General features: G+C 37.7%; 1 protein-coding gene across 2 annotated transcripts in view; it reads left to right on the top strand.

The window, feature by feature from the left end:
- The first annotated feature begins 814 nt into the window (after positions 1-814).
- LOC116252513 (uncharacterized) overlaps positions 815-26,291 on the top strand; it is a 39,296-nt gene continuing 13,819 nt past the window's right edge. The window contains exons 1-12 of one of the 2 annotated variants that reach the window (XM_031626826.2): positions 815-1,108; positions 1,834-1,913; positions 2,103-2,220; positions 2,431-2,609; positions 3,409-3,491; positions 5,148-5,332; positions 22,377-22,438; positions 22,636-22,744; positions 22,818-22,934; positions 23,113-23,232; positions 23,420-23,540; positions 24,356-24,512. In XM_031626826.2, the coding sequence (XP_031482686.1) occupies positions 949-1,108; positions 1,834-1,913; positions 2,103-2,220; positions 2,431-2,609; positions 3,409-3,491; positions 5,148-5,332; positions 22,377-22,438; positions 22,636-22,744; positions 22,818-22,934; positions 23,113-23,232; positions 23,420-23,540; positions 24,356-24,512 (1,491 nt within the window). In that variant the 5' untranslated portion in view covers positions 815-948. The remainder of the gene's footprint in view (positions 1,109-1,833; positions 1,914-2,102; positions 2,221-2,430; positions 2,610-3,408; positions 3,492-5,147; positions 5,333-22,376; positions 22,439-22,635; positions 22,745-22,817; positions 22,935-23,112; positions 23,233-23,419; positions 23,541-24,355; positions 24,513-26,291) is intronic. The other variant, XM_031626827.2, reaches the window with a different exon arrangement.

Genomic DNA, 26,291 nt, shown 5'->3' with positions numbered 1-26,291 from the left:
TTTGGCTGTTAATTTAGTTAAGTATTGTGCACTTGTTTATCAGTATAGGTGTGATGTGGTGAGTTTATAGGAAAAACTCTAGTCTATTTAGAGTATTTGACTAATACAACAAGTTTTTGTCATTTTGAATAACATACAAGCTTTATCTTTTGTTTTTCAGGCTTTGTGACCTTCCGAGCATACCCAAATTACAAGCCGAGCACTACTAAAGTGGAGTTCTGAGTAATAGTCATGGGAGATTTGCTGATTGTAGTTTGAGATTTGTCTGCTTTTGATTGATTGGACGTTCTAGGTGTGCCTTATAAGAACATTTAATTCAGTCAATTAATAAAGTTAAAGAGCTTTTAGTGTGAAAATCAAACTCTGAAACCTCATTCAACAGTGAATCGGCCGTATTCACTCTTGTAAAGGAGGTGTGTAAATTTTTATTATTGGTGCATGGTCCCAACTGTTGTGCAGGTATAGTTAGGCAAGTTACTAAAAGATCATCATATTATATTTACTAGTATTTAGGGTAAAAACACAAGTTTTCAAGTGGACAAACATAGTTTAATTTATGGGCATTTATGAAAATAGATTTTTCATAAACATACTGCTTGTTGTGGACATAACATGCAAATCCCTCCCAAAATAGAGCAGTGATTTCATATTATCTCAAAAGTTAAGCAGCATTTTGTAATATATTAAGAAATAAGTAAAACCTATTGGCAAGAAGACACTTTCCATGTTATGGGAACATGTCGAAAAACGCATAAATCAAATCCCTCGTTATGACTTGCGAAGGAGCGCAATTTACCTACAACCTTAAACAGAGGGGCTGGTTTGGAGAATTAGATGTTCAAGCTCACACGTGCCATCTAACGGCGATCTCTTTTCAGCGCACAAAAATTTGCCTCAGCGCGGAAAACGACTCCGGAGGATAAAAGAGGAAGAAGGGATGCTCGCGAAATGGGAGATGGTCAGTCCGTGCGATTCAAGAGACCTGATCCGCTCCTTTCTTGGCCTTCACTTCTCCCTTGCGCCTGCGTCGAGATCGACATGGTTACTCCAACCACCTACAACTCGACGTTCATCGGCATTGACGTTGGCACCGGCAGTGCCAGAGCAGGTCTCCTTCTCTTTCTGTCTCTGTCTCTGTCTCTCTATGTTTATGTGTGTGTGTGCGATTGTTGGGTAAGGGTTTCTGTTTGTAGTTCGAGGATGATCAGGATGATGTTAATGATTCTCGGTTGCCATCTGTTCTCAATTAATATCTGATTATTTACGCGGGTTTAGTTCATGCCACCTCCTTCTGCGTTGATTTGGTTTCTTTGGAGTCCATGGGTCGCAGATACAGATGGTTAATAAGAGAGTTCACCGAAATCGTGGAGAGAAAAACAAACAGAAATAAGCAGTTACTTTTCGGAATATTGTTTATAGATGCTATGAGCATTAACTTGTGAAGACTTTATACTCGTGTTCTGCTATGAAAATCAATTTCTTATAAATGATTTAATAATGATAAAAATGTTGACCAATAATTTAATTTAAGTTTAAATTTGGATCCATGATGATATGAACATCAAAGAAGAGAAAACCAAGAAAGCGGAAAAAAAGCGAGACAAAGTGATAAATGTATTTTTCACGTTAAGCAGACAAGCTTTTTACGTTTTTTTGGTTTTTCTCATTTTTTCATTAGTACTGTGATGTTTTCTAAATTATCGTGATATCTGTCACACTACTTCAAACCTCGTAGGAGGCTGTTGCAGGCAGCGTAGGAAGAAAAGGAAAGAAAACTTTTAATGCCACTGGTTCAAAATTGTTTCAGACTTTTGATTGTCGTGGTTGATGCAGGTGTCTTTGATGAAGACGGTAAATTGCTAGGTTCTGCTAGTAGCCCCATACAAATATGGAAGGATGGCGACTGTGTCGAGGTAACAATAACTTTCACCTTCTGCATCTGTATATGTCCTGGTTAATTTGTCATTTTAAGACTTATCTCAGGCAATAACATGTAATGCTATTTTTCTTGTATAGCACTATCTTGAACTTTAGCAGAAGTCTTTGTAATTCGTTTTTTATCTGGTGCTGCTGTATTTGGCTTGTTCTCCTTTGTGGACCAGCAATCTTCAACAGATATATGGCATGCGTGTTGTGCAGCTGTTAAAGCAGCATGCAGCTTAGCTAATGTTGGACCTGAACAAGTATCTGGTCTTGGATTTGCAGCTACATGTTCACTAGGTTTGTTTATGTAATTTCTCTTCTTTCATGTTTGTTTTTTCTCTTTAACATTTCATATTGGGATTTCTTTTCAATTATTTGTCTACATATGAGTTCTCCCTTCCCCATGCGGGAAACAATCAGCTGAAAAATTTGCATTTCCAAGCCATTGATGAGTGTTGCTGGATCTTTGACATCGTTGGGTATTACTTTTCTGCATATTCTTTGCAGTTGCTGTGGATGCAGATGGTTCTCCTGTCACAGTTTCTTTAAGTGGTGACTCTAGGAGAAATGTCATAGTCTGGATGGACCACAGAGCTGTAAACCAGGCTGAACGCATAAATTCCTTTCGGTCACCTGTACTACAATACTGTGGCGGCGCGCTTTCCCCTGAAATGCAGCCTCCTAAGGTATGCTTGTTTGAAGCTACAATTGTTTTTTCCAGAATGTCTCAAATCATTGACAAAACGCAATACTTCCATTTTGAATATTATATAGTAGAATTTTATGTATACCTTAGCCAGAGGTAACATGAGTCATGTTTGTCTCTAATGCTTGACGTATGCCCACTCATTCATATGTGACATCTAAAGGAATATACATCCTAAATGTGAGTTGGTGCATTGAGGTGCTACTGTGGTGAAGGAAAACACCATTGCAAAGGTTTCTGTTCCTTCTAAACCCAAATTTCAATTTATTCATCTGCGGTCTGGCCATACCATGTGGTTGTGTTGACATCAAAAAGACCTCCCTTGGATAGAATAAGGACACTTTGTGTGCACTTCTGCTTCTTATTGGTAACATCTTGTTATCAAGAGATGCAGAATTCATATCTTTTCTCATGCCTTTCATATGAGAGAAATTCTTTTGCCTACTTTTGCCTAGAAACAGCCTTTGAGCCTTTTGAATTTCCGAAGTTTTTCTTCAGGGATTATTTTCCATGACAGTGTTTGATATTTCTTATTTTATTTTTTATCCTGTTCTTTAAGGCAGCAAAATGATGTAGTTAATAATCTCTTGTTCTTGGTGGGAGCTTTCTAAGTTCTTTACGTTTTGCTTTATCTTAGTTACTAGTTGGTGAACTATTGGTGCTTTTTTACATATATCTTTTGCCTTCATGTCTCCAGCTAAGATTTGAAGGTCATACTCTGTCATCTGCTGTTTCATAGATACACTATGGACTTGATACATTAAAGGTTACATGTGCAGCTTTTGTGGGTAAAAGACAATCTACGAGAATCTTGGTCCATGACATTTAGGTGGATGGATCTGAGTGACTGGCTAGCGTACAGGTAGGTTTCATTATTCATTCATTGCACGAGTTACATACTTGCAGTCAATGACATATGGATGTTGGTCCTAAAAGATCTGGCCTGCGTGCAAGGAAGTTTCACATATGCACTTTTACATTTATGTGTAAAATAATTTTTTTTAAGTGTCAAGAGGGTTAGGTAAGTTGTAAAGGATAGAAACACAAAAACGAAGAAGAAGAAAAGAGAACAAGAAGAAATTAAAAAATGAGGGAAAAATGAAAAGTAAAGAATTTATTAAGAAAACATTGCATAATGGAGATCCCTTCTTCCTGACACATGTAATGGAGATAGTAATGAAGGGAAATTTACCTCTTTTTTTTCTCTGGTTGATAGGGAGGGAGTGAGCGGGTGGGGAGAGAGAGAGAGAGAGAGAGAGAGAGAGAGAGAGAGGGAGAGGGTTGTACTGCATTTCCCGTGCCTACCAAGTCTCTCGAAGGGCTGTCAACCCTCTTCATCATCATCTCTCTCTTTTTCTTTTGGCTTTCTCTCTCTCCACTTGTACCCCCTTCTTTCTCCCCAGTCTGTCAGTCTCCTCCTTCCTCCTTTTCTCCTTTCTTTCTTCTCTGGCTAATCCTTCTTTTTATTGTGGAGAGATTTGTTAGAGGATGGCTCTCAAACTTGCCACTACCAAGTAGCTGGAGGAGTGCTGCCATTTGGAAGAAAGAATCACTTAAAAAGCCTAGAGAGAGAGAGAGAGAGAGATAGAAAGCATAAACTCACCCTAATGCCACCTTTCTTCTTTAATTTCTTATAACCTAAAAAGGTGACTGCACTAACTCTAAGTTGGTCCAAGTCCAGTTTACACCGAAATTGGACCAAAATAATTAGGTGTTGCTGGCTGCACCTGGTTAGTTTGGTTTGACTAAGGTTTCTTCGCACACTCAAGGCACACCTACACAAACCCATTATCATAGACATCATGATATTATTGAAAATATTGTGATATTAATGAGAAAAACAAGAAAAATGAAAACAGCTTGAGAAAAGCACTTTTTTTTTTAAACATGAAAATATATTTATTGTGCTTTTATCACGTTTTTTATCCTAATTTTTTTCTATTTTTTCATTTTTCTCGTTCTTTACATCAATATCATCATGAATTCAAATTTAAACTTAAATGATGTTATTTATCATCATTTTTATTGTCATTAAAACATTTTTTTGTTATGTTATGTATTTTGATGTCTTTTTTTAGTTTCTCATTTGCTTTATTTTTTTCGAATCTTTAGATTTTTTATTTTCCTCATATTTTTTTGAGATTTTAAAAACTATTTTACCAAAAAATACCCAAGAAAAAAACATCGCTATTAAAATCTGAGAATGATATTTGTGGCAATGCACCAACATACAGCTGAGTTGAATGCAGAAGTCAGTTTGGCTAGTCTCTCTGCTGCTTCCAATCATAAGCCTATTAATAGGTTGGAAGTGAATAGAAGAAAAAATTAGTGACTTTCGGTGAGTTATCATGATCATAATTTTTTTTCAGAACACAAACCTTGAAAGAACGTTTTCATCATTTTGTGACATTTATTCAAAATTGTAGAATGACTACCTCATTGTTAGACTAAAAAGTTAAGCAACTTAAAGGAAAAAAAAACTAGGCATCATGTGACATCTCTTTGCATCATTCTCCAGAGCTACAGCAGATGATACACGCAGTCTATGTACAACAATATGCAAATGGACATATCTTGGTCATGCTCACATGCAGCAAATGCTGGAGAAGGATTCTGAAGCTATGGAAGCATGTGGCTGGGATGATCTCTTTTGGGAAGAAATTGGTCTTGGAGATCTTGTGGATGGGCATCATGCTAAAATAGGTATTTGCTAATTTCTCTTCATTTCCTTTTTGCATTTTCTTTTAAGGGAATAAAAATATAGATCAGCTTCATTATTTATCCTTTCTAGTGTGCCTTATTAGATCAAATAAAACATGTGCCAAGACCTCAATCCTTCATGAGTCCTTATTTCACGTTTCTTATCCTGTCAAGATCTATATGCTATATTTTGAAAACCTTTCAAGCACCCATAGATTTCTGTTACATGAACACACCAAAAGGGAGATAAAGGTGATCGTTCATGTAAGCTTGTCATAGAAATGAACATGATTAATTTTAAGAACGCAATCAAGATATTCAAGAATTTTGATATAGTCTAATGCCTAATTTAAGACTCATTTAACCTATGTTACATGGTCATGGTATGTGACACTCATGCATGGAGAGGACTTAAGAATCATTATATATACTTGAGTCTCGTAGTAACTTGTGTCTTGGTTAGTGGCCTTCTTGAGTGTGAGCCAAAGCTGGCTATGGAGCAAGTTGGAATCATCCAAACTAGATGCTCTAGTAAGTTTTGGGCTTAGTGATTTTTGACAATGATATATTGAAGCCATGTTCACCACTAAGCTTGGGGTCCAATGTTTGAAGATGCATGTTCTTTTAAGGTACCATTTAATGGCCCAGGAATGCATTGTAGATGCAACAAAAAATTTATTTTTTTTAAAATTGATCCCTACTTATCAAACAAAGGATAAAAAAGATGATTGTTGGGCAAATTTCCGGAATTTTTGTCCCACTCCAAGGGGTGGGACAATGGTTCCAGAACCAAAAAAAAATATCCGTTGCTTCTTGCTCGAGTGCTTGCCCGTGAGAAGCTGATGCCGCCAGTGGTAGACGACGTCCGATTTCTTCTTGTCTAAAAAAGAAGCAAAAACAAAAAAAGAAAAGGTATAAAGACCGTGACCCATGATGCAAATGGTTTTCCTTTTTGCGTTGAGGTGGTCGATGTAGAGAAAACCCTCTTGTGTTCAACCTTTGAAACCATAAGTCTAAAAAAAAAAAAAGCAGAAACCCTCTTTTGGAGGGTTTCAGATACCCTTAACCATGACACATAGGAACCCTTTGCATTGCAAAAGGTTTCCCTTGAGGAGGGAAACCCTTTGTGGCCCAAAAGGGAACCGTTTGTGTTGGCGGTTTTCCTCCATGTAGAGGGAATCAATTTTTTTTTTTTTTTGGGGGGGGGGGGAGGAGAGAGAGAGAGTGGACCGGTGAGGAGGAGCTGTCCAACTACTGCTCACTACTTTCACGCGACGGCCAGCGACTACATCTCTCGTGTGAAAAAATATGTAAAAATGAAAAACACTCAAAACCAACTTGATAATGTGTTGGGTTCTCTTCTATGAGGCTTCTGCAACACCCCCAAGCATTTCCAACTCATTGTCGGTCGTCGGAGCCAGGAGCTAGTTGCCGATTGAGAGGTTTGACAAAACCCTCATCTGTTGAGAGAAGAGCGAGAAGAGAGAGAGAGAGAGAGAGAGAGAGAGAGACACTGAACAAAAATGAGAGAAGGTTCTCGAACGGGTTTTTACTCCTGTTTAGAAAAATTTCATCCTCACCCCAAGAATTTACCACAATTTCTTGAAAGGTTTAAAATACAATTAAAAGAATTGCTTTGATGGCCCACAACTTTTCTATATTTCTAAATAACTCTTGATTTCAACACTCAGGATTTCCATCTCTTTATGCCATCAAACATTGAAGCTTTTTTCCAAGAAACTAAATTGAGGATTTCCAAACTCAACCATATTTTGGAAATCTCAATTTCCTTTCCTATTTCCTCATTTCCAGCATCATAATTCTGAAATTCCAATTCCAGAATTTTGATTTTGGGCCATCACCTATGTCACATAGGTACGGGTGTTGGTACGAGTACTGGTTCAGACTATTTTCAAAAAACTTAGGTACGAGGGTACGGCTGTGTGTGCGTTTTACAACATTGTATATATATGTATATATATCTAATATAATATTAGAATTCAAACAAAATAACACATTCATGATTCAAAATTTATAGTTTCTAAAGAAGAAACTATTTGAACAAAATATTAAAATGCAGCTCTGTATGTGTTTCCTAAGTGTAAATGGTGTAAAGAACAAAACTGAAATCCAAATTTTGGATAGGAAATGACTCGGTCAACTTTGACCAAGTCCTAAATCGGACGGATGTAGTCCTGGGTACGTTGGCTGTATCCGGTACTGTTTGGCCAGTACCCAAGAAAAACTTGGGATAGTACCAGTACCGGTCTCGTACCTAACCGGTACGGGTGCGCTGCCTTTACAGCAGTACCCATGTGACAAAGGCCATCACACGTGTTCTAATGAGGTGAATTATGACATGCCATGCTGGGAAGAAATTGATAGTCCTATACTGAAAAGTTGGGTAAATTTTGCGACAAAGTGATACTTGGACACACTTAGGCACTTTTTGGATTGAAATTGAACCAAACTACTTACTTTTACTTGATTTAGCTTGGTTTTAACTTAGTTTTTTTCCTATTTTTGAGAGTTTTTGGTCATTAACATGAACTATATTATTTATATTACTTGTTTACTTACATGTTTCTTTGGCTTTGAATTTTTTGTGGTATTTTGCATATATACCTACTGTACCTGTAATGCTCCAACTAAACATAAAAAGGAAATAGATATAGAGTTTGTGTGTGTGTGTGTGTGTGTGTGTAGCGGAAGCAAAACAATCAAACACCTATGTAGTTGGCATAGCCTCGATCTGTCTATTGCGTATAGATAACTTGCTGTAATTAGCATATGACACGATCTTTCCTAGCAGTTAATGTTTCTAATGAAAAACATCTATTAATAAAAACATTACTTTGTATATATGTTGGAGAGCCACAACTCTCAAATCTTAGTCTCAAACAACTTAAAAAACCTGTACAAGTATATACAAACAAAAGTACATAGGAAAAATGTATATGACATTGTCGCATTTCTTCCCATCCATCCCCCATCCAGCCATCCCTTCTACTGCCCGATGAACGAGTATCATCCGTTACAAAGTGAGGACCTAATGAAGGCAGATAATCACAACATCAACACAACTACTGAGTACAATGAAAATCATAACAAGATCTTCTATGTATCATTTATGAGTATAAGTGTATACATTGTTTTGTATGAATACAAAGAATACATAAAATAAGCCTACTTCGTAACTGTAGTTTGAAGTAGTCTCAATGCTTCTTCTTTCCCTTCCTCCAGTATTTCACTCATTCTTTTTGTTTACATACCCACATCCTTTCTATTTCTTCAGATTTATGATGGGGATCATTAGACCCTACTGACTCTTCAAGTCGATTTTCATATTGGTAGATTGAGTTATCAAAATGGTGGTAGGTTTCTAATAGTTTTTCTAAGTTGTTATCCATAGGTGGCCCAGTGATGCTAATTTTGTTGGGTGATTCAATGAGGTATTTATCTTTATTTTGGTCCCATCTCCCAGTGCGTTGGATTATTTTCATTGTATAGTTATTAGCAATGTTTTAAAACCCGGTGACTCGGGACTCGATTCGTTCGTTCTTGACTTGTGACTCAGCAGGTCAACTCGGTGACTCGGGCCAGGTTTTGTTAACTATTGTTTTGAAAGCAAAACAATATATAACTTGTCATTTAAATATAAAAAGTTGTAAAATGACTTGAATGCATGTATAATTCATACCATCAAGTAACAACTAAGTAATATTATCATTTTTGATAACAAGAAATTGATAACAAGATCTATAATTGCATTTTTCAAAGAAAATTGTGTGGCAGGAATCAATATATCAACGAAAAATATGTCAATAAAAAATCAAACACTAAGATTAAAGCATTCAACATTTACAACTATCTAATGGTTAACAAATTTGACATATATGTTAATATGATATAAAACTAAAAATCCAAAACTAAAGAGTCTAATGTCATAAAAACTTGAAATAATACCCTGTACAAGAAGTTAAACCTAACTAGTTTTATTTTTTTATTTGTAATATATAAATTTAATAAATGAACAATCATTCTAAATTCTTATATTTCAGTAAGTTAGAAGATTCATGCCAAAATTTAAGTAATTAAATAATTAACAAACAACCTTGTTAATTACAAAATATAAAATTTATCACTTGACTACACCAAGTCAAACCGAGTTTCGGCGAGTCATGGCCGAGTCAGATCAAGTCAGGCCATGTCATGCCGAGTTTTGACAAAAACTGAGTCCCCTTAGTAGGTTGACTCGTTGGAGGGCTGAATCAACAACTCGTTGACTCGGTGAGTTCTTAAACACTGGTTATTAGGGTCCCTAGGTGGGTAACCTTGAGAAACAGTAGGTTTATTTACCGTAAAAAAAGATAGTGGATGAGTAATATCGCTGCATGCAGGTCTGCTCCAGTATCAGTAATAGTTTGAATGAAGGTTGGTATTTCAGGGGTTTGGAAGGAATGATAATGCAACTATCTAAAGTTGCACTTGAAAGAACGATGAAAGGGATTTCTCCACTGGAATGCCTATGGTTCTCGAGTGACTCTATATAAATGTAAGGTTGCAGTGCTCTAGATAAGGAAGGTAAGGCTTCTAGTCGATGGAACTAACTGCAGGTCCCGAACTTGGTATGCCGGTTTCTTCGGCATTCAAGTAAAGTAGACTCATTTTGAGTCACACAAAAACCAATCACATCAGTGACAATAGAGAAAAGCAGAGAAGTGAACGAATAAATAAATAAATAAACAAACAATTCAAAATCTCATGAATTTTTATGATGCATATACACGCACCCGCTTGAGTAAAAACATATGATGTCACCCAGATCGTCAGTGTATTTAGGGTGGACCGTTGCGCAGCTTACAGACCGAAACACTGAGTCATCGGGAATATTGGCATAGCTTGGGGTAGCCATTGCCGTGCCTCACATTTTGTTGAGCTCAACTGTGTTACTGCAGTAACTGCATCCCATACTCATTGCCTCACGCAAGGGATGGACTCCTCTAAGTAGCTTGGGGAAGGAGCATTTTATACATTAATCCCTACATTCAGAGAAGGCTCTGATCACGTGGGTTCCCGAACCCCTACGACACCCAACCTGGCCTCTTTTATGTTTTACAGTTAGGTTCGACTCTTTATAGTCACAACATGTGCCGATCTCGGATTTTTCTTTTTCGGTATATTAGGCCATTCTCAGACTTTTCTCTTATACCATCAACTCGAAAATATAAAACCGGCTCCAGGCCGTTGTCCACATCATGATGATAACTCAGGCCTTGAGCAAACATTGCGTAAAGTAAATAAACAATCATCATGTTCAATCAATTCAATGCATAAACATACTTTCACATCTATCATCACTACCCTGCTTGCATTATCAAATATGATAATCTCAGAGCTAAAGCATGGGTTTATCATTAAACAACTCACTCTTGGAACTCAATATCGAGCTTGTATGACCAACACAACTTGAGTTTCCTATTTGAGTGTGGCACGTGCTTCCAAAAATAGGTACAACTAAATAACATGCATGTATGCATGAACATGTATTCAAAGAATCAAACTGTACTTAATTAACTTAAGCCATTTGCTAAGTCTGCTAAATTTCAACTTTGCTAGTCTAAGCACTCTATAAATTACACGATTATAATTATGTATTATTAACATTAAATCTTAACTAAAATTCTGTTAGTCAATTGTCTGCCTGAGTTCATCTCGACTCTGGGTACAACCAAGGTTATCTAACCAAAAAATCATTTAAATCTAATTAATTGAACAAACCTCCTCAAATTATATTATTGTTTTCCTAAACCTCCTCAAGATAGAATTATATAAAATAGAATATAATAAGTAATAAAAAGTAATAACTTTTATGTTTTACAGTTGGGTTCGACTCCTTATAGTCGCAACATGTGCCGATCTCGGACTTTTTATTTCCGGTATATTGGGCCGTTCTCGGACTTTTCCCTTATACCATCAACTTGAAAATATAAAACCGGCCCCAGGCCGTTGCCCACATCATGATCATAACTCAGGCCTTGAACAAACATTTGTAAAGTAAATAAACAACCATCATGCTCAATCAAATCAATGCATAAGCATACTTTCACATCTATCATCACTACCCTGCTTGCATTATCAAATATTCTCATCTCAGAGCTAAAACATAGTTTTATCATTAAACGACTCACTCTTGGAACTCAATGTCGAGCTTGTATGTCCAACACAACTTGAGTTCCCTATTTGAGTGTGGCACGTGCTTCCGAAAACAAGTACAACTAAATAACATGCATGTGTGGATGAACATGTATTCAAATAATCAAACTTAATTAACTTGAGCCATTTGCTTAAACTTGCAACGTAGTTCAAGCCTGCTAAATCTCAACTTTGCTAGTCTAAGCACTTTATAAACTATGTGATTAATCTAATTATGTATTATTAACATTAAATCTTAACTAAAACTCCGTGTAGTCTGTTACTGATTGAAGGAGACGAGAGAGATGTTGAGGAAAGGAGAGCACGAGAGAGAGAGAGAGAGAGAGAGAGAGAGAGAGAGAGAGAGAGAGAGAGAGAGAGAGAGAGATGAGCCCAAAAAGATCCTTCATTAACGTAACCCTAATCTCCTTTTAAAGAGATTAGGGCTGGCGGTACAAACTTTACAAAAACAGTCCAACTACTATAAGAAAGTATTTAAAGACCACCTCTCTAACTTTCTAATATTTCAAAAACACTCTTTAACACTCCCCCTGAAGCTGGAGCACATATATCAATCATGCTCAGCTTGTTACAACATCTCAGAAAATCGCCTATGGGAAGAGCCTTGGTGAGGATATCAGCTGCCTGATCTTCTGAGGAGACATGAATAGTGCTAACAATTCTTTCTTGAACTAGGTCCCGAACATAGTGGCAATCCACTTTAATGTGTTTCGTCCTCTCATGGAAGACAGGATTGGTAGCAATATAGGTCGCTGCCTTGTTGTCACAATTCATCTTCATTGAGAGATTCACTGAAACACCCAACTCTAGAAGCAATGATCTGACCCATGACATTTCAGCCGTAGTTTGAGCCATAGCCCTATATTCCGATTCAGCACTAGATCGAGCTACCACATTCTGTTTCTTGCTCCTCCAAGAAATAAGATTACCTCCCACAAAGACACAAAAACCAGTAGTAGACTTCCTGTCATCTACAGATCCTGCATAATCATCATCACTATACGCTTCGATGTCAACACCTTCTCCCTTTTTGAACCATAATCCCTTTCCAGGGGATGATTTCAAGTATCTGACAATGATTAGAGCAGCGTCCTAATGAACATTCCAGGGTTTTTCCATGAACTGACTTAGCTTATTCACAACAAAGCTAATGTCGGGGCGAGTGACAGTCAAATATAACAGTTTCCCTATCAGAGATCTGTAAGATCTAGAGTCAAAAGGCTCTGATTCATCATCATGTATATGGATGCGGGGATTCATGGGAAGTGTGACAGGTTTAGCCCCCAATAAATCTGTTTCCTGCAGAAGATCAAGAACCTATGTCACACGGATATGGGTACGGGTATCCTACGGATACGGGTACGGGTACGCGGACACGGTAATTTCAAAATTTTAGGATACGCGGACACGGCGAATATTATATTTAAAAAAATTAAAAATGATAATGAAATAAAAAAACATGAAATTTATAATAAAAAGACTAACGTCCCTCTTTCTTTGTCCATACTTTGTCTGTCCTCAGAGACACAGCCAAAGAAAAACCCACTTTTATTTTAAAATATTAAAACAATTTAATTTTTAAATATATATATAAAATAATGTTGATAGAAAATGAGGTTACGGTGAGTTTGCAAACAATTTAAAATTATAACCGTTTTTGTTTAAATAACACAAAATTTAGGACCATTTTGAAATTTGTTCAAATGAAAGCTATAAAAGGCCCCTTTCGTTCGAAACCCTCATTTTCACCCTTCGTTTCTTTCTCTCTTCACTCATCCTTCTCTCCCAAATCACGACCTCCACGATCCTTCTTCTCCGGAGGCCAGCATGCCACCAGCGGCTCCAAGGCCGGCGACGTGGTAAGTATGATGCAGCTGACCGGCTGGTGACCCGCCATGGTAGCAGGAGGATGGGTGCTGAGCCATGAAATGGTGAGTTTTTTTTATTTCGAATCTTTATTTCTTAATTTATTTGTTCTTTTCTCACTCTCTAGGTTTTCCCTCTAGGCTGTGGGTTGAGCGTTCTGGTGGAGGGAGACAAAATCCGGTGGATGAGATGGAATGCACTTCAAAATAAAACAGAAGACGTAAAAAAAATCGAGGTTAAAACGGATTATAAAAGTGGTTCGGATCGGGTCTGACCCAGACCCAATCCAAAACGTATCCGGCCGTATCGCCATGTCGGGATTCCCGTGTCGGCGTGTCGACACCGGTACTCAACCCAATCTGCCGTATCCGTGTGACGTAGTCAAGAACATATTTTCTTTGAGACACTACAACTCCTTTACTACTACGAGCCACCTCAATACCAAGAAAATAACATAGTTGTCCAAGGTCTTTTGTGACAAAGTGTTGTTGTAAAAACTCCTTTGTCCGAGCTATTTCTTGATTACTTTCTCCAGTGAGAACAATATCATCCACATATACAATCAATATCACTATACCAGATGTGCCTCGCTTGATAAACAATGAGTGATCAAGCTGGGATCGTTGAAATTCACACTTAGATAAAACCTCAGTTAGCTTATGGAACCATGCACGAGGACTCTGTTTAAGTCCATAAATAGCCTTCTTTAATTTGCATACGTTGGAACACTCCCCCTGTTGCTCAAAACCAGGTGGTTGCTGCATATAGACGGTTTCAGACAAGTCTCCATGCAAAAAAACTTTTTCACATCCAGCTGAAATAGAGGCCACTCTCGTTGGACATCAAGAAATATAATCAGTCGATTAGTGCCTAATCGGGCCACGGGTGAAAAGGTCTCAAAGAAGACAACGCCATAAGTCTGTGTATATCTTTTAGCAACAAGACATGCCTTGAACCGTTCAACTGAACCATCAGAATGATACTTGATGGTGAACACCCATTTGGAGCCAACCACATCACAGTGCATCGGTGGATCCACCAAATCCCAAGTCTCCCGAGAGATAAGAGCATCCATTTCCTCCTGCATGGCTTGCCGCCACCTTGAATCTAACAAGGCTTCATGGTGAGAAGACGGGATGATGTGGCTGGACAAAGCTCGATCAAATTGCACCAAACTTGTACTCAAATGGTCAATAGAGACAGAATTAGAAATCAGATGTATTGTGCACTGTCGCTTGCCCTTGCGAATAGCAATAGGGAGATCATCTGCAATGTGATCATCATTTAAACCTGAGTCAGTCTTATCAGTGGAGCTTACCTCTTGAGAAGACGCTGGTTGGCAGTTGAGAGAGGGACCCAGACGACAAGTGTAAACTAATGGAGGATCAAGGAAACGTTCACATGACATAGATTGAGATTGAGGGATCGACTCAAGTGACACTGGTGAAATAGGAAGAGGAACCAGTATAGGCATCTCATACGGAGGACTCGAAGGAGAAAAATAAGGATGAGATTCAAAGAATATAACATCCGCACTGATAATCTCTTTCTTGGTCTGGGGATCAAAGCACTTATATCCTTTTTGATTGGCAGAGTATCCAATGAATACACATTTGATTGCTTGGGCAGCAAGTTTGTTTTTGTCTGGGCCTAGGATGTGTGCAAAGCAGGTGCATCCAAACACTTTGGGAGGTATATGAAATAATGGTCGATCTGGATATAAAAGTTAAATGAGAATACGTTCTTGGATGGCTGACGAGAGTAATCTATTAATGAGATAGCATGTGGTAAAAATTGCATCACCCCAAAAATAAGCAGGCATGTGTGAATGCAACATGAGGGTATGGGCCACATTTAGGAGTTGTCGATGTTTACGTTCGGCAACACCATTTTGTTGGGACGTGTATGGACAAGTATATTGAAGTCAAATTCCATGGTTGACATAAAATTGAAGTAGCACAGAGGATTTGAATTCAAGAGCATTATCAGTGCGAATTTTGAAACCAAACTGAGTTTTTATTTCTTTGACAAATTTTGGAAGAATACATATGACTTCCAATCTTTCCCGTAACAAGAATACCTAACTGACTCTAGTAAAATCATCAACCAAAACAAGATAATACCGAAAACGTGAGTGAAAAGGAACCCGACTAGGACCCCACACATCCACATGAATGAGATCAAATGGACTTTGACTTGATGGACTCTAACTTGATGGAAAGCTGCTCCGTGTATGTTTGCCTAACTAGCAAGCATCACATAAGAAGGACTCTGATGCAGTAATACCTGGAAACATGCGATGAAGTTTGGACACTGATAGATGACCTAATCTGAGATGCCACTGGAAAGGAGAAGTCTTCGAGGAGAATGATGATGCAACAACATTTACTGGGACATATAAGAAATGGAGACCCTCACGTTCATGGCCGCCACCAATCACCTTCCCAGTTAGTAAGTCCTGAAAAGAACATGAACCAGGGTAAAAAATGACTCTACACTGTAAGTCAATAGCCAGCTGCTTAACAGATAACAAATTAACAGGAAACTGAGGAGCATAGAGCACGTGAGTAATAGTGCCTAAATGTGGGAGATAGATATCACCGCTGCCCAACACAAGAGATAGCTTGCCTTCAGCCAGTCTGACATGCTGTGGTGTAGAGAATCTGACTAAGGATGAAAAAATGTGTGATTGATTACAACAGTGCCTGGAGGCGCCAGAATCTATCATCCACATCATATCTGGGCCATCGGTAGGAGCACCAACAGAGAAGGCTGAGTCTATTCCAGTAGTATTGGCATATGAGAAGGAATTTTCAGTCATCTTGTATTCATTGGAACCCTCAAACACATTACCATCAGCCATAGTAAAATCCCAATCAAAATTTTGGGCACAATATGTATGTATCAGATGCAGCAGTCAACTTCAATTAAGAAATGTATCTTTACGGATCACAGAACATAAAAAAAAAGAATAATAATGAGCAGTCCCAACAGTCCCAATTCCAGTTGACCCACATGTGACTACACACACCCCCAACAGTCCACAATTCTATTCCACCTGAATATTAGATGGTTGCTACAACACCAGACTTAGTAACTCTGCACACAACAACACATATGTCTAGCAGTCTACCATTCTGCTCCATATGAACTACGTGATAATCTGATCATGTCTTAATACCACCCACGTATGGCACACAATATATATAGGAAGCAACAGTCAAACACCACAGAAAAAAAATCTCTGCTATCCTTAAAGATTATACGAATATCACACGCTATGCGATAAGGGAGAATCTGTAATCACAGAAACTAACCAAATCTGAACTGATAAAAGGGAGTAGATAACAGATTACAGAGATTTGAATCAATTGCTGCGGATGATAGCAGACCCACAAACAAAACTCCAAAAGACAGCTGCTGATCTTTGCTACTTACAGCTTGCCCCCCGCATATGATCAGCGTAACACCATCCACGTCAAGTTGTTGCTAAAATAGCCTCCACGATCAGCAGACCATTTCTGCTCCACATGCCAAACTACACCCACAAACAGCAGCTAAAGCCTTCCACGATCAGCAGGTCATTTCTGCTCCGCACACCAATTGGCAGCCTTCAAACAGCGTGACTCCACACACAACAGCAAAAGGGCAGATCTGATATATAATTGCACAGATCTTCTTCCACGACAGCCAAAAAAAAAATTAGAAAAAAAATCAGATCTGTTTAGGGCAGATCTGATACAAGACTTCATAGATTTGCTTCCAACCAATCAGCAGAAAATCAGATCTGATCTTCCACAGCAGCAACTTCATCAACGTTTCTCCATGTCTTCCACGGCAGCAACAACACAAGGGTGCTAATCACGTTTCTACATGTTAAACGTGATTAGCCCCTTTCCCCAAACATATTACTTGCTTTTCTTGAAATCAGCAAAAAAAAAAAATATAGACGTGAACCCTAACATGGAGGAAGAGGTAAGAGATGAAGGAAGGAATGTGAAACCCTATATAGCACAGTCCTAGGTCTAGGGCTTTGATACCATGTTACTGATTGAAGGAGACGAGAGAGAGAGATGTTGAGGAAAGGAGAGCACGAGAGAGAGAGAGAGAGAGAGAGAGAGAGAGAGAGATGAGCCAAAAAAGATCCTTCATTAACGTAACCCTAATCTCCTTTTAAAGAGATTAGGGCTTGCGGTACAAACTTTACAAAAACAGTCCAACTACTATAAGAAAGTATTTAAAGACCACCTCTCTAACTTTCTAGTATTTCAAAAACACTCTTTAACATAGTCAATTGCCCGCCCAATTTCATCTCGACTTTGGGTATGGCTAAGGTTATCTAACCAAAAAATCATTTAAATCTAATTAATTGAACAAACCTTCTCAAAATATATTATTGTTTTTCTAAACCTCCTCAAGATAGAATAATATAAAATAGAATATAATAAGTAATAAAAAAATAATAACTTTTATGTTTTACAGTTGCGTTCGACTCTTTATATTCGCAACATGTGCCGATCTTGGACTTTTCATTTCCGGTATATTGGGCCGTTCTCGAACTTTTCCCTTATACCATCAACTTGAAAATATAAAACCTGCCCAGGCCGTTGCCCACATCATGATGATAACTCATGCCTTGAGCAAACATTGAGTAAAGTAAATAAACAACCATCATGCTCAATCAATTCAATGCATAAGCATACTTTCACATCTGTCATCACTACCCTGCTTGCATTATCAAATATGCTCATCTCATAGCTAAAGCATGGGTTTATCATTAAACAACTCATTCTTGGAACTCAATATCGAGCTTGTATGACCAACACAGCTTTAGTTCCCTATTTGAGTGTGGCACGTGCTTCCAAAAACAGATACAATTAAATAACATGCATGTATGCATAAACATGTATTCAAAGAATCAAACTTAACTTAATTAACTTGAGCCATTTGCTTAAACTTGCAACTTAGTTCAAACCTGCTAAATCTCAACTTTGCTAGTCTAAGCACTCTATAAACTAGGTGATTAATCTAATTATGTATTATTAAGTATTAACATTAAATCTTAACTAAAACTCTCTGTAGTCAATTGCCCGTTCGACTTCATCTCGGCTTGAGTATGGCCAAGGTTATCTAACTAAAAAATCATTTAAATTTAATCTTTGTAACATGGGTACTGCTGTCAAGGCAGCGTACCCGCATTGATCAGGTACGACATTGGTGCTGGTGCTAGTACTGTCTCGGGTACCTCTTGGGTACTGGTCAAACAGTACCGGATACGGTCAACGTACCCAGGGCCGTATCCGTCCGATTTAGGACTCGATCAAAGTTGACCAAGTCCTTTCCTATCCAAAATTTAGGGATTAAGTTTTGTTCTTTACACCATTTACTCTCAGCAAACACATACAAAGCTGCATTTTTATCTTTTTTTCAATAGTTTCTTCTTTAGAAACTATAAATTTTGAATCATGAATGCGTTATATATATATATATATATATATATATATATATATATTGAAAATAGTCTGAACTAGTACCCGTACCCACACCCGCACTGGTACCTATGTGACAAACCTCAAAATGTATTATTGTTTTTCTAATCCTCGTCAAGATAGAATAATATATGTAGAAACAAGCAACGCAAGAAGATAATGGAGAAGAAACACACGATATACGTGGAAAACCTCAGTAAGAGGTGAAAAACTACGGAGAAGCTCTAACCTAGGGGCAAGACCGCAACCCTAGGAGAGAGAATGTTATTTTCACTTAATCAACAATTACACAATAAGTGAGATAATATAAGAGGGAGGCCCGCCTAGGGTACCGAGCCACCCTCGGTACCCGCACCCATGGGACCGGGTCCATATCCAGACCTGGTTCCCTATACAAGATATTCTAACAATATAAAATAGAATACAATATGTAATAAAAAAAACAATAACTTTTGGCTATAAAGGGGCTGCCACTCCTTTTGGGATCCAACGTGAGGGGGAAGAGAAAGAGAGGGGAGGAGAAAGAAGGAGGTGAGGAGGAAGAGAGAAAAGAAGAGAATGAGGAAGGAGATGAGAAAAAGAGAGGAGGAGAATGAGAGAGACAAGGAGAAAGAGAGAGAAGAGAGAGAAAAGGAGAAAGAGAGATAAAGGAGACAGGCAGAGGAGAGAGAAAGAGAGGGTAGAAAGAGAAAATAGAGGAAAGAGAAAGTATCCGTCGGCGTTGAAACTTTGCTGAATCCTTCCTGTCATGCATTGTAATCACCTTTGTATCATCTTGTAACTTGTTGTTCGTCATGGCTGGGAGATAAAGTCAAACGAATGTCAATAATACTTTTCTTCCTGAAACTTGGAGGAAGCATACATGAAGCAGCCACCAGAGTGTTTAGAAGGGGATCCAAAGAGATATGTCTGTCAATTACAGAGAGCTATCTATGGGCTGAAACAAGCATCTAGATCATGGTTTGAAAGCTTTTGTTAGAAATTCACAATCATGGATTTCTTCAGTCCCAATTGGATTATTCCTTGTTCATATTTCAGTGCGATAGGATAATTACACTCTTGTTATATATGTTGATGATATTATTGTTATAGGAAATGACCGAAACATATTCAAAGGACAAGGGAACTCCTTAGTCATCAGTTCAAGATGGAAGATCTTGGGACCCTCTTGTACTTTCTTGGAGTGAAAGTGGATGCTCAAAATGGTATGCCCAGCCTCACTCAGCGGAAGTACACAATGGACTTAGTTAGAGAAGGCTGGTATCCGGGATTGTAAGCCACTTTCTGCCCCAAGTGTTCTTAATCGGAAGATGATGGAGATGTGTTTCATGATCCTATGCGATACTACAGTATTTTAATCATCCTTTAGTATCTCACTTTTACCCGTTCTGATATTACTTATTCTGTTAATCAATATTCACAGTTTATGCATGCCCTATAGATAGGACACATGGATGCTATAAAAATAATTCTGAGATACTTGAAGAGTGACTCTGGAAATGGCCTTTTGTATACTTGGCGAAATTGTAAACATTCCTTTCATGATCTCAGTATCTATACTGAGGTAGATTGGGCTGACGGTCTAGATGATAGAAACCGATATTGGGACATTGTGTTCTTAGGGTTCTAACCTTGTCCCCTGGTGCAGTAGGAAGCAAAAGGTTTTAGCTAGGTCTAGTTTATAGGCAGAATATAGAGCCATGGCTATAACTATTGCCAAATCAACTTGGGTTACACACATATTGTTTGAGCTACAAGAACCAATTTCAAGGTGCTTACTTTTGTGTGATAATGAAAGTGCAATTCAAATTTCACTCAATCCCATTTATCATGGCAAGACCAAGCATATTGAGATTGATCAACATTTCGTTAATCAGAAGGTTGAAGACAAGAAAAACATGCCCATCTTGTTTGTTTCAATGACCAAGTTGCAAATCTATTTACAAAGGGACTCACGAAGAGTAGATCTTGGTTTTTGAAGGGCAAGCTGTCCATGATTCAAGATCATATACAGCTTGAGGACAAATGTTAAGAGTCGTCTTATATGTTTTATATATTTACATGTTTTGGTTTGGATCTGGTTTTGGATCCGATTTCTTCTATTATTTGTTGCTTGTATCTTGGCTATGTATTAATGTTAATGCCCATTAAGTACAAGGGTATTACTCTAATAGGGAAAATTCCTAATAATATTAATGTTATACTCTGTTTGACATCCCCATTATTGGACGCTGGGTTTGTGGCACTGTTCTTCTCTCTTCTTTCTCTTCCTGCGGAACAGGTTATGGGGAATCTATCAATGGCACATGTGAAGATATAAATGTGTGGGAAACAATGTTAACTACCCAATAGGTACATGACATCCAATCATGAATGATTCAATCAACATGATCAGATGGTTCACATATAGACACATGTACACATGGTTGCCAACTCAACATCATAACTGGAATAGACACATTCTCATGAATATCATTCTTGGTTTTTTATTGGCGAGATATTTTTTTGGGCATTAATTGAGAAGTTCATTTTTTCTTGTAGATTCTCGAGAATTCAGAAAATAGAAGAAGTAATAGAAAAAAATTGGAATTTGAACTTTCCACTAATTTTATTAAAAAACATTGTTAAAATTAAAAAGTTAAAAAAAGTTACTAAAATGTTAAAGGAACCCCAAAAATTTGAAATATATTAAAAAAATATTTTATTGAAAAACTGTGGAAAAAGTGAAGAAAGTGATAAAAAACTAAATATTCATGTTGGACAATTTTCAAAATATTGCAAAAATTTTCACTTTTTTCATTTTATTCTTATTTTTCCATTTGTAAGTTGTAACACCATATTTTGGAAAAATGGTAATATATGAGACAATGCATTGATCTTCTCTGAAAAGCTCCTATCTGTAGGTCTTCTCGTGAGATGTCCAGTCTTGGTCATCAAACGACTCATGGTGGTACACACTTAGTGTTCATATTGTTCGTGTCTAGAAGCTTTGTATATATATATATATATATATATATATATATTATATGAATATATATATATATTATATGTGTGTGTGTGTTTAGTATATGAATGCTTGTGAAATGGACACATGTAAACTACCTCCAAAAAGATTAGATATTTGTTACCCCTTTAGTTGTTTTCTTTATGAGTTGGTGCTCTTTATAATCATATAATCATCAGTTGAGATTAGTGCACATATTTGGCTGCGCCCCCCACCCTCCCAACCCCAAACAGCAGAAAAAAAAAAACACCCTCAACAGACACAATACATATACATATGTATCTGTATCCCCACATTTGAACGTTTTGAAATTACTTCTTGCACTTGTGTCCACGTGTGCTCAAGTAACTGTATCCATGTAATGTAGTGGTACTTCAGTACCTGCATCTTCTTGTACATACACATTGCCTTCAAGAAAAATGGAAAAATCCATGTTATTTCAGTAAACCTGACCCGTATTTGATAACTACAGGACGAAGTGTTGCATTCCCAGGTCATCCTTTGGGTGCTGGTCTCACTGAAGCTGCTGCGAAGGCAAGAAACTTAGCAATGAAGAACTCACTCACATTGATCTTAAGTGGCGCTCCCTTGAGGTTCATTAACTTGATAACATGTATTTGAGAAAAATATGGGCCCATTGTGTATGAGTGATAAAGTTGTTGAAAAGATCCTACTATTGCATCTAAAGCACGCTAAATATCTGTATTATGCTGAAGTAGTATGTCTTACAGGAACTGGGCCTTCTGGTGGGGACTCCAGTAGGAGCTTCCTTAATTGATGCACATGCTGGTGGAGTAGGTGTCATGGAAAGCGTACCTCCTTCAGATTTACCTGTTCAAGGTACAGCCTTCATAGCCTTGTTTTTTTTAGCAATTCAAACAATAGGACAAATCCGACGGCTGTTACAATGCAGATGATGAGGAAGAAATATGTCATCGTCTCGTGTTGGTTTGTGGAACATCCACCTGCCACATGGTAGTGGCAAAAGACAAAATTTTTATTCCAGGTGTCTGGGGACCTTACTGGTCAGGTAAGCTTCTCGAAATTCTTTGACAAATGCCTTCTGTTAGGGTCCTTGCATTTTCATATTATGAACTGCATGTTCCTTGTAATATCCAGTCTATTGATGAAAACATTGGAGCCCAGGCTTGTATTGCTTACAGGTGTGCAGCAACTTCTTGTTACTGGCTTCCATTTTTTATTTTCAGCAATGATACCTCATTACTGGCTGACTGAAGGAGGACAGAGTGCAACTGGAGCTTTGCTGGACCATGTAGTGGAGAACCATGTTGCTGCTACTCATCTGTCTAATCGAGCTGCTTCTCAACGTAATAGATATCATATGCTCTTGATGTATATCTTCCTTTGTAGTTTGATAGTTTTGAAGATGTTGGCATTAGTTTTTGGCTTACATTTCTGCCTTCACATCCTCCTAATGTATATCCATCATAGTTTGATAGTTGTGAAGACTCTCACATGAGTTCCTAATTTATGTTTGTCTTGCTAACTTGGTAGATGTCTCACTGTATGAGCTACTAAACAAGATCCTGGAGTCCACAGCCAACGAGTTGAAAGCTCCTTTTCTTGCTTCTTTGACTAAGGATCTGCATGTCCTTCCTGATTTCCACGGAAATAGGTATCACAGTCTCTTTTTAATTGGTTGAGGCTTTGGTATGCATGGATGTGCTCGAGTTTGCAGGCAATCAACTTTTGTTGGTCTATGATGATCCAGGACTATGATCAAATAAGGATAGGCACCACTTTGGATGTTTTGAATAGCTAGCTACCTTATCCTCCTAAAATTTCATTATTATACTGTCTTGTCATTTGTCAAAGGGCTTGGTTTGAGAGAAAAGGTATGCATTGGTTACATGGTCGTGGTGTTGTTGCCTCCAAGCACACTGTCATTCTACAAGCAAAGGTAGGAATTTTCAATCTTGTAGACATTATGGCCTAAAAGCTTTCAGATGATTGACGTTGTCTGGAAGCTTTGTAAGATGTGATGTTTATAAGATGGAAGGCTCCTGTCCTTTAGAGTGTTATTTTTTGAGAACAAGGCACAGAAATATAGTACTCTCGATTGGGATCTCCTGTCTATCTTCCAAGATGTAGTTTGCAGGTTCAGTAATTGCATCAGTTTCATTGCCTTAAGCATGCCTATTCCATTCCTAGTTGCCACTGTAGGATTCACTATCTTCAGCTATCTGGCACTCTGCGTTTCTAAAAGAATGTGTAACTGGAAACTGTTTTGTGTAAGATTGCTTTACCTCCACGTTGATATTCTTTTCTTTCTCTTGTGAGGATGGTGTCAGAGAGTCCGGCGAGCTGAAGCTTTATCTGAACATGTTATCTCTTGAGTTGGCGATGCAATCTATGGAAGTAACTGCCATTTAGACAGAAGGAGTTTACTTACCAATGGCTGAATCTTACCATATCTATTCGATGCTGCAGATCCCCTATAGCAGATCCGAAGTCAAAAGGAATGTTATGTGGATTGACACTGGATACAAGTGAGAGACAGTTGGCACTTTTGTACCTTGCAACATTGCAAGGTATTGCTTATGGCACACGTCATATCGTGGAGCATTGCAATGCTCATGGTCACAAGGTGCATAATTCTCTCCTTTTAGGATCTATCTTTTGGATGAAAAGCATGGTAAAAAGTATCAATTTGTCGACATGGATATCTTTATTGAAGAACATACTTTATAATCAATTTGAAATTTCCCTCTGATGGGACCCATAGTGTTTCTTCGTGGACTTAGAAGTTGACATTTCTGTCATATTTTGCTGTCCAATTGTTTGGTAAGTTGAGAATATTGAACTGAATTTGAAGCTTTTTTCGAAGAGCACAAATATGTGTTGTGTGCAGTGGGAAGTATCGGTGGTGTCTTGAATATCTGATGCATCTTCATTGAGAACATTCATAGCCTGTGCCATCCCTGTTTTAAACACTGGAATCCACAATCTCCCTTTTCTCAAATCGGTTACGCCTTTTATCATATATTTGTGATCTCCAGATGTTTGTTCCACACTCCTCCTTTCTTATTTTCAATTACAAGAATAATTTTTTCCCCAACAAAACAAGACCATTTTTTGGGTAATTTGAGAACACTGAACCACATGTGAAGCTTTTGACAAGAGTGTGGCAACTATCTCATGTATCTGCATCAAGAAAATTCAAGGGGTGTGCCTGTTCTCTTTTGCCTACTTGTTCTTTTGAGTCTTAGAGGTTGTTTGATAGCTGTACCATCGGACAGAATGGACAAGACATCCTGTCTACCGCACTACCGTTCTGTCAATGGTGTTCTCTGTCCGTTGTTTGACTGTTTTAGGAACGGAACATCATGTCCCATTTGTCTAGTGTTTGTTTCATCTCTATCTGAACTGTCTATCCTGTTCAAGGTTTGTTTTTTGTTTTGTCTTCTTATATATATATATATATATATATATATATGAGAGAGAGAGAGAGAGAGAGAGAGAGAGAGAGAGAGAGAGAGATCAACTCATGAAAAAAATAATTTTTGCTATTTATACAAAAACAATTACATTGTTCATGAATCATCAGCTCTTGATAATTGCATGTGTAAGTATGAACAACCCTCTAGCTACTTCTGTGTACTCTCAATAGTGGTCTCCCCATTTCCATACTCTTCCTTTCCATAATGGTACTACACAATGGCCTTCAAGAGGCTGCTCATCATTTCTGTTCGTCTTGCAAAGTTGATTTGAGTCATGTATTTGCTTCTTGTGAACCATAAAAAATGAGCATTCTCATATTAATTTAATATTAAAAGGTGAAATATCGATAAAAGAAGGGAGAAAAATAGCCAATCAATGAAATAGCAAATGTCACTAGAGTGCTCTATAAAATTAAAATCTCTTGGCACAAAAGACTGCAAATGGATAAGCTATAATGAACCCAAGTTTTGGAAATATGCACTACATAAGTTTTCAAGATGAGCGACTAATAATTAAATTTCTATAAGTTTATCATATAGCCCAAATATGTAAGACATCTGATCTCATCAGACATGTCACCAGAGGAAGGCCAACTTAATTTGCAGAAATTATCTGCATTCATTTCCTCTTGAAATTTCCGCCTGCATTGTCCTTTGCTGAAAATTTTGTACCACTGGAGCTGTCCTCATACTTTCTTTGACCAAACAACAGTTCAGGCTCTTCAGCTGAATGTCTCCGCAAATGGAAAAGAAATATATAAAAAAGCTGGTTTAATGCTACAACTACAATTACTAGCATGGGAAAAGGCCCATAACTTCATCAAATTTTAAAGCATATCACTGAAAGCTGGAAGAACTTTACAGACAAAAATACTTGAAATTGAGATTGATTGATGCTGATGTATTTTTCTTTTTAATCTGCCAAT

Source organism: Nymphaea colorata, chromosome 4 (assembly GCF_008831285.2).
Source record: "Nymphaea colorata isolate Beijing-Zhang1983 chromosome 4, ASM883128v2, whole genome shotgun sequence".
Classification (NCBI taxonomy): domain Eukaryota; kingdom Viridiplantae; phylum Streptophyta; class Magnoliopsida; order Nymphaeales; family Nymphaeaceae; genus Nymphaea; species Nymphaea colorata.
Note: the sequence above shows the minus strand (reverse complement) of the source record. Positions and strands in the feature narration are given on the sequence as shown.